The sequence below is a fragment of the Centrocercus urophasianus genome, unplaced genomic scaffold (genome assembly GCF_019232065.1).
Source record: "Centrocercus urophasianus isolate 14NV4802_14NV808 unplaced genomic scaffold, USGS_Curo_1.0 seq_38, whole genome shotgun sequence".
In the NCBI taxonomy this organism is placed as follows: Eukaryota; Metazoa; Chordata; class Aves; order Galliformes; family Phasianidae; genus Centrocercus; species Centrocercus urophasianus.
Genome location: NW_024884955.1, coordinates 4714806 through 4728480, shown reverse-complemented (window position 1 = coordinate 4728480; position 13675 = coordinate 4714806). Strand labels below are relative to the sequence as shown.

The following is a 13675-nucleotide window of genomic DNA, read 5'->3' as shown; positions in this document are numbered from 1 at the left end:
AAGATCAATCTGGGGATCATACAGCTCACGGTGATTCTGTGATTCTCAAAACAAGGCTTCCCTTTTCAGAGCTCATGCCAAGTGGGCTGCTTTTCTACTGCTTTTGTTTGTGGGTGTGCTCGGTCGTTATATTCTCCAGGAGCATTTTACTATGGGTGGAAGTCAGTCAAGGGATGAGCATCAAATTCACTGATCCACAGCTCTGAAGTATCCATGCTGATTCCTTTTGTTGTAGGAGTCACACCGGTCACCTGCTAGCCCTGTGCACAGCAGTGATTTGCACTGGCACATTGTGCAGTTTGTCTGGCAGCTCAGCGCATCCACATGTGAGCCCTTTCTCAGCTGAGGGGTGTCCTGCTGGCTGGTTGACACCATGTGTGTCTGTTTGCTTTAGAACTTTCTCTCCTATTCGTTACAGTGTCGAACATCTTGCTCCTCCAACCAGGTGCTGCGAGGAGCGCGCTGGCTGTGGGAATCTCCCTCACATCCAGTGGTGGGCGCAGTGCAGCGATTCTCTGGGCTGTGGCTTTACCCCCCCAGGTGCCTGCTTTGTGCCTCTGCCATGGAGAGGTCTGCTGAGCTCACTTCCTGTTTCTGACGTGCTTCAACATCTTTTTACTATTGGAGTTTGGTGCAAGGCCCTCTTCATGTTCTTTTTTTAGCCCAGCATTTCCTGTTTGCGTTTCATATACCATATTTTACAGGCATTTTGGTTCCTTCGAGGTGGACATGCTTCCTGCTTGCTAATGCTGACCTTCCCCCTGCAGCAGCCCCCTTAACTGTCTTACAGAGCCATATGGGGAGGGTGTTTTGTTGTTCTGCTCTCTGCTGCAAAAGCTGTGTAGCTGTAGCGGCTGTTAGCCAGGATTCATTTGAGAGCCAGCATCATTTTTGTCTCACTCCCCATCTCACTGTTGTCATCATAATACAGTCATAGGGTGACAGGGTAATCCCTTTCCATCTTGAGGGCTGAGGTGTGCAGTGATGTCCCCACGTATCGCAGGAGATGTGTAAATTAACCTTCCACGCTGCTGCTAAACTGCATAGTGTTTGTTAAACACAACTGATTTCAGAGGAAGGTGATACCAGCTTTGAGAATTTGTGTCCACAAGCATTAACTGATTAATGTGCCAACTTCCTTTTCCTTTTTATTTTTTCCCCCTTTAGCCTATTTAAAGTATTTGGGTTTAATAGTTTGAACTGGAGCTACAGATGATGTGATATAGTGAAGAAATAAATACAGTATTGTAATATGATAGAAATTTATGATACATGTTTCCTGGGGTCTCTGTGCTTTTGTTTAACGTGAAGAAATGTTCTGGCAGGATTTTACACAGTGTTGAAAATCAAATCCTCGTTCATTTCACATAGCACAACTCATTGTAAATGCTACATAGCTGGGGATTTGCAGTGATTGTAATATTGAGTATTTTTAGTGGGTCAGTTGGTGAGCCTCATGGAAAAGTCATAACAGAATTGAAGCTTAAAATGTGAAAGGCCTTTGTGTACTTACAGTAGCTCTATTCAGATCTGATAATTCAATTTTAAGGAGCACTCTTGATGAGCCTACAAAGATTCCCTAAAAACTATTTCAAATCTGGAATTAAATTTACAAAGTCTTCTGCTTTTAATTTATGAATATCTGGCGAGTTCTAGTAAGAATTCGATTATTTTTGTTTTGTGCTGTTTTTTCCTTGGTATTTCTGTATGGTTCTGTCCAGTTTTTATGATGGCCAGGCAGTAATCTTCCTGAGGTCCTTACAAATGCTAGGCTTTATTTGTTCTATGGATACAGCCTTGTGTTTTGTTGCTTTTATGCAATGTGTCCATCACCCCTACCTGGTGACTTTTTTTGAGAAGAGTGGCGTGTTCTTTTCCTGTTTCACTGTCCTTGAGTCTGTTTCATGACTATTTTTTAAAAGAACTAAATTCAGTTAAAAAACAAAACACAACTAAACTAAAAAGCAAGAAATAAGATCATTTTATTTTTGGCCCGTAATGCTTCCCAACTGCATTCTAGTGGATTCTTCACATCTTCAGATCACAGGCAAACGCAGCCTGCTGCCTTCATCCCCCACACCCCAGGTTACAGCCCCAGAAGGAGCCTATTGTCTCCATTCACGCTGAGATGTCACAGATGTGGGTGCTCTTCTGAGCTCTTTTCTCTCTTGCAGCTCTAATGACCGCTCCTCTTTTGATTCCTTTCTCAGGCAAATTGGCATAGGCTGTACAAAAAGAAATTTAGGTCACGAATATCTTCATTCTGCTTGAGTGGGAGGAAGATTTAGCTGAGTATGTTATTTGTATATACAGTAAATTCATGGCAAAACCTGGCAAAAGGAATTTCATCCAACAAATACCGTTTTGCAATCTTACATCATCATATCAACACAATCATCAAATTAATGCACGGTTTTAGTATGAAGTATGTGTGCAATTGGAAGAGCTTTAAACCTGTATTTATGATTTCTCTCTGGGGATTAAAATGAGGTGTGTTCATCTGTATTGTTAACACAGCTGAGATTATTAACAACAACAAATTTTAATTAAATAATTGTATGTAGTTTCATTTCAAAATGAATGTCTATCTTTGTTTTTCTGCTTTGAGAGAAGCTCCTGGAGTATCCTTGATACCAGATTCCCAGTCTGTCAGGCCAGCAAATTTAAGGTCCAAGCATGAGTGTAGCTTTCTTTGAAGCACCTGGGAACCCCACGTGTGTGTTAGACCTCTTGGCTCCTTTCCCTGAGGTGTAATGGAAAGTAATCTGGGCTTGCTCCTGGGCCTGTTGTTCACTCTTACACTCGGATGGTTGAGTTGAGCAGGCGGTAGCAGAGGTCTTCTATTTATTCAGAATTACTTTTCTGTAAGCAAATTCCTTTTTTGCATGGTTCTCAGGTACACACTTCATATGCAGAAAAAGCAAAAGGGAAAATGTTTTGTTCTGTATTACATCTCTGGACTCTCCCATAGCAGCTTCCCTTTATGGCTGGTTACTTGACCTTCCATTTAAAGGTAGCACTGTGTTTGAAGCGTACTTTTGCCACAGTCTTCATCACTTCTGTAGCCTGCTTTTGTGTGCTATCTAGCCCTACTTTTAGACTTAAAAGCATAAAAAGATAAAGATTCCATGAATACATCATAATTTCTAGTTGTTTTACAGGATCCTCTGATCAAATATGAACATGTTAGCAAAGTTACAGAAGCTGCTTCTCGTTGCCGTTGTTTTGTTGTTTGCTAACAGCAGAATGCTGCTGTTGGATATCTGTGCCCTTGGAGGTGGTGGATATTGCAGCTGGCTGGTAATTCATGACAGCAGGCCACACGATTTATGACCTGCTTTTCTTAAGAGGATAATTAATGCTCCTGTCCGGTGCTGGGGGCTTGGTAGTGCGAAGTGTGTTTTGTGGAACTGGCTTTCAGTGTTTAGGAAGAGAGAAAGAAATTCCTGTGAGCATTTTTGGGTGGTTTATATTTCAGTTGCTCTCCTGTGGAGCTAGAGCACCCTGGCAAGGCTTGTTCTCTCCATTACTGTGTGCAGAGCTCTGCTCCTAGTATCAACATCTTTCTTGGCAAACCAAACAGCAAAATGCTGTTGTTTTTTTTTGTTTGTTTGTTTGTTTGTTTTTTAGATACTGAAATAAAAGATTCCTGAAACTGTGTAAGAGTTTTCACTTTGGAGGTCTCTGTGCCGACAGTAGGAAGTCTCACTTGGTCAGTTTGACTGACAAGTCAGGTGCTAGCTGTAATACTGTGATGCTAGTTTATTTGCAACTTGTCTCCAGAAATCCAGAATACAGTCTTTTCTTCCTTGAGATGCTTGTGGATTAGAATGGCATAACAGAACCATTGCTTGCATGTAATAAATAAAAATGCATTTGAACCCAGCGTCCCAGAAAGGAGAATGCACTTGCTGATGACTGATTTGGAGCTTCAAGAAAGGGAATGGACTTGTTGATGTCTTGGGAAAAAATCACATGTATTTAGTGAAACAAAATCCATGCACTTGATTGCATTTCCTGCTTTCATCAGAATATCAAAAGTACATTCTGTTTCTGAAATGTCAGAGTAGTGCATAGCTCCCAGAAAATGGTAACTGTTGCAGATTGAGTTCTAACTCTGGTGAAATAGAGTTTCCCTGTTCAAGGGAAAACTAGTTCCTAATCATTGTTAAATTAAGGCAAGGAGTCTTGTGTCTTTACCAGCTTGTGAAAGAAAATGTCTTTGCCACCCAATTGCCTTACAGGAGCTGTTTAATTAATACAGTGATAGTAAGCATTTGGTGCTTCTAGGTATACTTACCAAAGGTATGGGTTGCATGGATAAATGAAATTGGATTGTTGTATGTGACTTGAAATTGTTTCCAGAATAAGGGCAAAAACACTGACAGCACTTTGCAAACTAGGTTTTGCTTCTAGGTTGTCCCTACCACTGAGTTCTGAGAGACGTGCAAACATTGTGCTTGGATGCATAGAAAGAAATTGAGATCAAATCCATTACATTTTTCCTAGTAAACCCAAGGTGTGCTTTAAGGATTTTATTCAGTGTTTATGTGTTTCATCTTACAGTTCTATATAGTAATCAGAAGGATGTATCAGTGCATATTAAAATAATGAGAAAGACATTATAAAAATGTTTTGCATTTTTAAAATGATGTGGTTGTTTGGATGTTTGAATAAGAGAGAGGTGGTTCATATGTTAAGAAAGAATATTCATGTGCACTCACATGCACAGGAGCACACAGGCACAAAGAGAACAAAAGCCTGAAATTAACATCAGTTCCCCCACCCCCATTACCCGTGAGGCCTATGGCTGCTCTGCACAGCTTTGTCTCTTGAGAATTTCAAGGGTTTTTTCAGCTTAAGATCTTGTTTCCAGTTATGATACAGTAACAAAATAAGCGTGCATATGAAGCTGAAATACTAAAGAAGTGGCCGAATTTGGAACTTTTTAGGATTTACTCTGAACTGGGCAAAGAGAAAAAATATTCATTAAAATTCTTTCTCTAACGTGGACTTAAATATTTTTGACCTGTTAAGCTGGAGGGGATGAAGGAAAATAATGAGCATTCTGTCCTGTGTAGATTCAGTTCCGGATAGCTTTGTGGAAGTAAGCTGTTCTGACTCCTTACTGCTGTGACCGTTACCTAGTTCTGTAATCTCACAAGATGTGAATGTTCCAAGATCCCAGATCCCTTCCAGTTACAAGTTGGTTACCTATATTAAAAACGTTCTAAATATGTTCTAGGATGATGATCTTGACTGATGCCAGCAGCTATACCAGAAGCCCACGTTACCACCTCCAGTACAGTGGCTTGGAAATTAGTCAGGATTAAGGCCGCCTCCGGTATCTCTTGGCCCATTGCTGAAGCATACCAACTCTAGTTGCTGGTGTTGTGCAAGTAGGTGGTGTGACTGCATCTTACAAGGACTGTGACCTGACAAACACAGCTGGCCAAGTAAGTTCACTAGCAAGCTCATAGCTGGGTTATGAGGGCAGCATTTATTCTGACTGTAGAGCATAGCTCACGTGTCTTTGGACTTGCACTGAGACACGTTAACCTCTTTACTGCAGTGTTTTGTGCAGAAGCTGACAGGTGAGAAGTTTTTACGAGTATTCTGCAGCATGTGCTCAAGGCATAAAGACAGACTAGCCTTTTTTATGATAGTGAGTTCACTGAATTTCTTGTAACAGGGTATTGTAACTATTACAGTGGCAAGCAAACAAGGACCTATAGGAAACAAATTAACCAGTAATGACATTCCAAAAATAGAGAACAAGCATTATTTATCAAAGGAACAGGAGAAGTACTATGAGTGTGTTCGTTCCACCTCTGACCATCCTTTAACTGAAAATGCCCTGTCATTTTAATATATGCAAAGTGAACATGGCTCAAGTTAATTGTCATGTCTGAAAAATAGCAGCAAGTGCACAGTGCTAACTAAACACAGTAGGGAAATTGGTAAATGAAACCTGACAAGGCCGGAAAAATTATAGGCTCCCAAAGATGGAGCATATAGTATAGCAAGGATGGGTGCTGAGTTAAGGTTATTTAATGTGTTGCAGCAAAGTGTGCTTCACTGATTGCCAGGTTATAGGTAGCACCTTTTGATTTTTTTTTTTTTTTAACTGACAACACTGGTTCATTAAGTCTGGGTCTGAGTCAGTTATTATTGAGAAAATAGAAGCTGAGAAGGTGGGGGAGAGGGAAAGTGGACAATTGTGAAATGCATGCGATTGGGAATAGTATTTTATTATTGGTTATTGTTCTGCTGGAAGTGCTAGATTGGGACAATGATGTATTAATACAATTAAAAACATGATTTGCTTTTTACTTCATAAAGTAAGCACAGCTGCTTTAGTCTGAATAGACAGTAGAATAGTATGAAATAGTTGCAGTACACCAGCACAACCTCTGTTAACTCTGCATACTTCAGTCTCATTATCTGTTCCTGTGGTTTGTTACTATGCTGTCAGATTCACATAGCTAAGTTGTTAAGGTTCCACTGCATTTTTTCAGTCTGCTTCATTTTCCCCCCATGAGATTTAAAAAGATGTTTTTTTAATGTACTGTAATTTCAAGTGTAGTATGTTTGATTTCCTTTTAAAACAAGCATATGTATATTCTCTGAAACATTTAAGGAGGGTGGAAGACATAATCCTCTTTAAATCCTCTTTCTAAAGGTAGCCAATGTGTTTGCTGTGTCTAGCACATTCAGCTCTGAATATGTCATATTGTTACTTCTGTGCCACGTACAGTAACACAGCTTATTGTCTAGTCATTCCATCCAAAGTCTGATGTGATCTTCCTGTGATGTGTTTTAAAAATTGGATTGACCTCTTGTACACTCACATTTGATAGCTGGGCTGTGCTGTATGCCCCATCTCTGCATGGGTAAGCTGAGTATCTCTGGAGTTCATCCTGCAATTGGGAAATGAGCCAAAGGTCAGCATGTTGAGCTTGTTGACACTGAAATACACTGAAGGATGTTTTTGTTTGAACAGCCTTACTTTTTAGTTGAACAGCTTATAGACAGGAAATGGTGCGCTCACGTGTTGGCAGTGGTACTGGTATGGGCAGAGCCGGTGGGAAGTGTTCTGCTGAGCCCCAGTGCCACGCTCAGCAGAGCAACACTGAGACTGGCATTCACCTGCTGCATTGCTCTGCTTCCAGTAAGCTGTGCTGGTTTGGTTGAAGCAGAACAAACAACCCTGTTGAAATAAAATGTTCTTTACTTAAAATGTTAGAAAATTGTCTGTAATCTCTGTACTCAAAAGCAGTAGGTTTGAAGTACAGAAGTGTTGAATGGTCAGCTCCACTGTGTTAAGAGTTTGGGCTTTCACGAGCAGGAGATGTATTGTTGAAAAACAAGGATGTGTTTTAAATTTCAAAACTTGTAAGTTTTTACATTTAAGTCTTGTAGATGATAATGTAATGACTTACAGTATTTTAATATCCTGTTTCCTCTATAGTGGTAGTAACTTGTGGTCTGAGATTTACTTTTGATCTATGGCAAAATTTGTTGTAAATTTTGTTTTCACTAAGGTAATTTTTTCTTTTCTGTGTTTCAACTAGCTTTAGTTCAGTACTGGCCCACAGAATGGAATTGGGAATGCTGGGATCTGCCCTGCTAGGTGACAGTTCCCAAATGATGGCCCTTTGCAGTGTGTGACCAGAGCACATGCTGCTCTAGATGCCCTTAAATCCTTCCAGGGCCCTTCTGTAGGCTTCTTCAGAAGCTTCCTTCAGTTACTTTACAGCAGTGCTTTTTGAGAAGTTGTATTTCATCTTCTTTTAAAGCACCTCAAATATTTGTATAGTGAATCTTTACTTGAGAGGTGTCCTTGTGGGGTTTTCAGCATACTGCTTTCTCAGAGTTCCCCCCTTTCCCCTTGCACTTCCAGTCATACAGAATCCTTGAGGTCTTTGTTCTTCTGCTTCACATCATACTCAACACTGTCAATGTGATGGAGGTTTTCTTCTAATTCCATAAACTCAGTCCATTAGAAACATCAGTGAGTAGCCCTTGCTGGTGTAATAGCATCCCTGTGAAGCTGGATGGCAAGCTGTAGCTGGGTGTGGTGTACAACTGGTCAGCATTTTTGTGGGAATCAACAGCCGAAGGATTGAATTTTCTCTCACTCATTTGTCCAAACAAATGTTTCTGACACTGCATCTTAGGATTTTGTTTGATTTTCTTTTTTTGTGTGCATGGTTTTGTTGAGGTTTCTGTGATTAGCAGAGGCTGATAGAGCTTGAAATGGTGCTAGTGAAGTATTTAATGAGTAGACAATTTACTCTTGATGCTTACTTACTCTTATGTGACCATATTCTTAATCAGCCTTCTCATTGGTAATTCTAGTACATCCAAACAAAGCTACAGTCAGCATTGTCAGAGGGATGGTTAGAGCAGCAGATGAATGTGAATGCAACCAGTTGATATGAAAAGCTTCAGTTTGCTTTCTTAAGAAATGAGGTACTTGAATAAAACTCCTTTACCTGCCTACTGGTGATTAGCTGTTAAGTAGTCTGACTGGAAGGATCCATTTTGAAACTCTTGATTCCTATGGGCCTATGGTGTGTGCTTACATGTGAATGTCTCATAAATATTTCCCAGGAGCAATTTATTTTTCTAATTAGCTTGAACAGCCTCTGCTTTACCTAGTGCTTTAAGCAATTTTCAGTAAGTCAATTCAATCACACAGCTGTTGTTTGAAACTTTTCCTAAGTTCCCGTAATTCTCTGTAGAGACCCAGAATCTCACTAATTAGTACGCTTAATCATACCTTCTATAAAATGCATGGCAATATAGATTAATCAGTCCCAGAATTTCATAGGAAAACAGGGTAACAGAAAACCAAGTGTATACAGCTGTGAAAGGAGTTTGTTATTCTCACATGCCAGTTATGTACAGTGTGCCCAAGCTGGCACAGAATGGATGAGCACTGAGCTTTTTGCATGGCAATCATCACAAAATAATTAATTCAGGGCTGCAGCCTTTTTTTTACTTAGATTTCTAAGTTACCAAGATCAAACATCAACTTTTTCTTTAGATTTCCTCTAAAGGAAAAAGTACATTTTCTATTCCTATATGAAAGGACATCTATCTTGGAGGTATCTATGATGTTACAGTTCAGACTGTTAGCTGTTTGGCACATACCAGAGGTGACATTTACAGTTAATACAAATGAGTTTTAAATTTCTTTCATGCTACAGTAAATGAACAGTGTTTATTTTATTTTCTGGTGAGATTGTTAATATTAGATTAAAAGAAAAAATGGGAATGCAGCTTTTTTTTTCTTTTCCTTCTTTTTTTTTTTTTTTTTTTTTTCATGTAGAGCCTTTTTTGTTTTTCAGGATGTGACTTAAAATGGTTTTTGATTCTGGGGACCCTATGAAAAGCATCCTGTGCTTGAATGTTTGTTAAGGTCAGGTAAGTAAGAAATGTGTTTTTCACTGAGAATAGGAAACTGCTGAATGAAACGCCTTTAGTTTTATTTACAGCAAATTACATTTAAATATCTAGGGCTTTCCTCTGAGTAAGTCATTTTATTAAAATTGGTGTCTTAAAAAGTCATCTGAATTATGTCTAAGATTATTATATTTAATATTTAAAAATTATATGTAATTAAAAACAAATTTCAGATCATCTTCATGATTCATTGAAAAGGACTGGTTTGATTTAGTTCTTCATAATTGGCTTATTCTAGGGAATGCTAAGAGGCAATTCATGCTTTTTCCCTAGTGAATTCTTCAAACAAGAAATCAGCTCAGACATAAGAGCTTCCAAGTGTGCTGCATGCCATGAATACGTATATTTATTATAGCAAAAAGTTGATAGAGGCAAACACAGTTATTGATGATCAAGAAGACCTTTATTATTCTTTTTCTTGTTTCTTTTTGCTGTATGAGAAAAATTACAGAAAATTTAAGTCTTTGTTTGCAAAGGTAAATCTAATAGTATTGCACACTATTGCCAGTGTTATTTGCAAATAATCGTGGAAGCGAGGACCAGCTCATCCAGACGTTGCTGCCTCTGGTTACACTCTAGTGTTGGATGTAGGATCAGTATGTAGTAGTTCAGTACTGCTGCAAGAAATGGGTTTAATGTCTTTCACTTTGAAGGCTTTTAACTGCTGATGAAATCTTGGTTTTTCTCACATTTGTGTTAAGTGTGAACTTAGGAGTGCTCTGGTTGTGTTTTCTTCCATTCAATTTTAACATTCCATTTCATACAAATGCCTGTCTTTTAAATTATTTGGTGAGAGCTAGGACTGTGTTTCCAAATTTCTTTTGAAAAATTCATATTGGACAGAACAAGGTATGGCTTATTACCAACTGTTTTGAAGAGCTGAATAGAGTGTAATCTTTATTTTACAAAATGTTTCATGGAAATAAGTAAAGTATTCCAGTGTAGTAATTATAAATAATAATAATAAATAATAATAAATAATAAATAAATAATAATAATAAATAATAAATAATAAATAAATAATAATAAATGTAGAAATTATAAATAGATGCTGGTTCTGGTAACTTGGAATAGCAGATATATATATCTGCTATATGTATACACATACATACATACATACATACATATATGAATTATTGGTCATTAAATACCTGGCTTTAAAATTAGGCATTCCTGAGTAATTCTGTCTATAAATTATATAAACGAGGGACAGATACATTTTAGAAAAATCTAGTTGGTTGTCACTGAACTGATATTCAGTGTTCTTTCCTCACATATAATCGTCTGTTCTGGCTTATTGCAACTTAAGCACAAACCTACATACAGGTTTCACCAAAAAGCACATCACACCACGTAGTGATACGTAACACCATACTGATACTTGGAGCTCAGATTCCTAATTCAGTCCCACTGTTAATTATCTTTTTATGTATTAGGTTCACCATCCACACTTTGAGTTTTACCTGCAACTTGGTAGAAGAATAGCAGAATGGTTGTCAGATTTTTCATGACAGTCATTAAGTCATATCTAACTTTCAGATATTCTGAGTAATACTGTATGACAAAAGATCATAGTATCTATGTTTTGGGTAATTAATACTTATCCAAACTTGTACATCTTACATTTTCCTAGTTTTATGTAATAACTGACTCAGATTAAGCTAGCTTATACATGTATTTTCATTAAGCAAGTGAGAAAGATTTCACTGTACATTTTTTTAAAGAAAATACTTTCCTTAGGTCAAAGAGACTGTGCAACATAACTAGTAAAGGAGTCTTTCTATCACCAGCTATCTAGCTAATATTACAGGTGTACAGGCCAGAAATAATGCTTTGTTCATTTTTAAAAAAATGCTTTTAGTGATAAAACAGCATCAAAACATTAACTTCTAAATGCTGCATTTCAGAGCTTTCTTCCAAACTTGAGTAACACCTACCCCACTCACCCACCCACAAATAATCACCCTAAAGGCTGGATATCTTTTGGGAAAAACCCTTTAGTGCATTAGAAATTACAGGTTCATATTCAACAGATGAACACTACATCTGATGCCGTTTAACTGATGATTTATTTCATTATTAACTTAGTAATGGCTTCTTTTGCTAAGGTTTCCTGCAGCAGGAGAATTGGTTTGCCTGTTAACAACTTATATTGTAAATCTATATGTAGTGCAAATAAGCTTCTAGAATTTCCTTAGCTAAGCAGTTGTAGTTGTTCTAGACATTATGTGCCTTTTCAACTTGTAAAGGTGCTTATAGAGAGAAAATGATTTTTAGGGAGAGGGGAAGGAAAATGTGTGTGTGCAGTTTCAAGACGGAGAAAGCTCCCATAGCCTGCTTGAGTGCAATAGAAGGAAAAGAAGCTGCATCAATTAACACATTTTCCTTCTTCCTGCACTCTTTGGTATGTATGCACCAAAAGCCTTTCTTGAGTAGAACTGCTGTGATGTCAATCATGTTCCACAGACAAAATGTAATAACTTTGTGTTCTATTCGATTCTATTGTGAGTTCAGAACCTGTCAATACAGGCAAATATTACACAAGAAGTGGCATTCCCATTCTAAATCATTTAATGCAAGCCAAATTGCATTCCACAAAAATGCTGAAAGTTGAGGCAGCCAAGCTGAATTTTTCAACTACTTAAAATGTTTTGTTTATTTCAATGTATTTTTCAACTACGTAACATATCTTTCTTCCTTACGCTTGCCTTCTGACATTTCCTGTGTCCATACCCTTCCTGAGCCATCCTCAAGCCTTATCATTTTGAGCTCTCTTTCCGCAATAGCTCTCAGCACTGCAGCGTTATTCTGGGACTGGGAATGCAGCTGTGGGGTGGGGGGAAAGCCCCAGTGTGGGGGGGATGTTTGTCATCAGCTCTGGACTCAGCCTCAGCATGATGTCTGTAGGCATAAGACCTTGTGAGTCATAAGTTCTTGTCAGACGTCAGCTTCAGATAATTAACTGCTTTCTGCATGATCATAGTTTGTTTATGTAACGTGTTTTTGAAACTGTTCGACTGAAAAGCTCCTCATCCAGCTGCTTGGTTGAAGAAAATGTTATTCCTGCCGTTATCTGGCGATATACTGTCACCTAGTGGTGTAACAGGATGTTTTCCCTCAACCTCAAACGAGGTAACTGCTGCTTTAACTGTACTTAGGAGCTTTTACCCTGGAGAAATAGTAAATTAAATGAATTCTTATTTTATTACTTTTAGTTGCTGATGTATGGTCAGGATGAGTGGATTAGGAGAAAACTCCTTGGATAGTTTGACCAGTGAGTCAAGGAAACGCAAGCCGTTGCCCTGTGATACTCCAGGTACAAGGTAGGTTTATTCAGTCTTCTCTGCTTTTTGAATTATGGATTTTTAAAAATATTTTTCTAGTTTTCATAGCAATTTAGTGTGAATTCTAACTAATCATTTTGTTTAATTGAAAAATTCTTTAAGCTGAATTTGGTTGTGAAAATGCCAAGTATACTGTAATTTGCAGATCTGCCAAAGCTTATGAACAGTTAAAGAGACTTACATAAATCTTAATGGAGTGAATGTATAAGAACTCACTGTTTGAAGCTGTGATTACAAGACTAAGGAAGAAAAGCGTGTTGCTTCACATAAATTACAAAGTCAGTATCTTACATCTGATAATTGACTTGGCATGTCTCATTTTGGAAGTTATAGTCACCACAGAATATTGGAATAAGTTCACTGCTTTTTTGACTTGCATTTCTCCAGACTTGTTCTCTGCAGTCTTATCTTGAGTTTTGGTATTCCATGCTGCCTTCTTTCTCCTCTTTGAAATATTTCAGAAATTCACTTATCTGAGGGACTCGGTTTTCAATCTCCCTCTCACTTCTTTTCTTTCTGTTACACATAACAGTTCTGTTAGTCTTCTGTATTCTTGTTCCCACACAGTAAAACCTTTTAAAACAGTCCCCAATTTCATCGAAATACCAGACATGTACCAGTATTTCTCCCTTTTATATACTTAGCTGCTGTCCCTTGCCAATTTCCTCCATCATGTAAGAAATTGGCTAACCCAGAGCTTCTTCAGGAACTCAAGAAGAAAAGGAGAGTTTATGAGCTCCAACAGAAGTAGCAGACAATTCAGGATGACACCAGTGCTGTTGTCAAGTTGTGCAGAGAGACAGTTGGAAGGGCTGAAGCCTAACTGGAACTTTGTTTGACTAGTGCAGTAAAGGACAACA

At 38.2% G+C, this 13675-nt stretch overlaps 1 protein-coding gene across 7 annotated transcripts in view; it reads left to right on the top strand.

Moving 5' to 3' along the window:
• The window catches only part of NCOA3 (nuclear receptor coactivator 3), a 75932-nt gene that overhangs the window by 40914 nt on the left and 21343 nt on the right, over nucleotides 1–13675 (top strand). For 5 of the 7 annotated variants that reach the window (XM_042832341.1, XM_042832340.1, XM_042832339.1 and 2 more), the window contains exons 3-4: nucleotides 9357–9432; nucleotides 12687–12794. In XM_042832341.1, the coding sequence (XP_042688275.1) occupies nucleotides 12697–12794 (98 nt within the window). In that variant the 5' untranslated portion in view covers nucleotides 9357–9432; nucleotides 12687–12696. Of the gene's footprint in view, nucleotides 1–5245; nucleotides 5457–9356; nucleotides 9433–12686; nucleotides 12795–13675 lie in introns of all 7 variants that reach the window. The other 2 variants (XM_042832336.1, XM_042832338.1) reach the window with 1 other exon arrangement.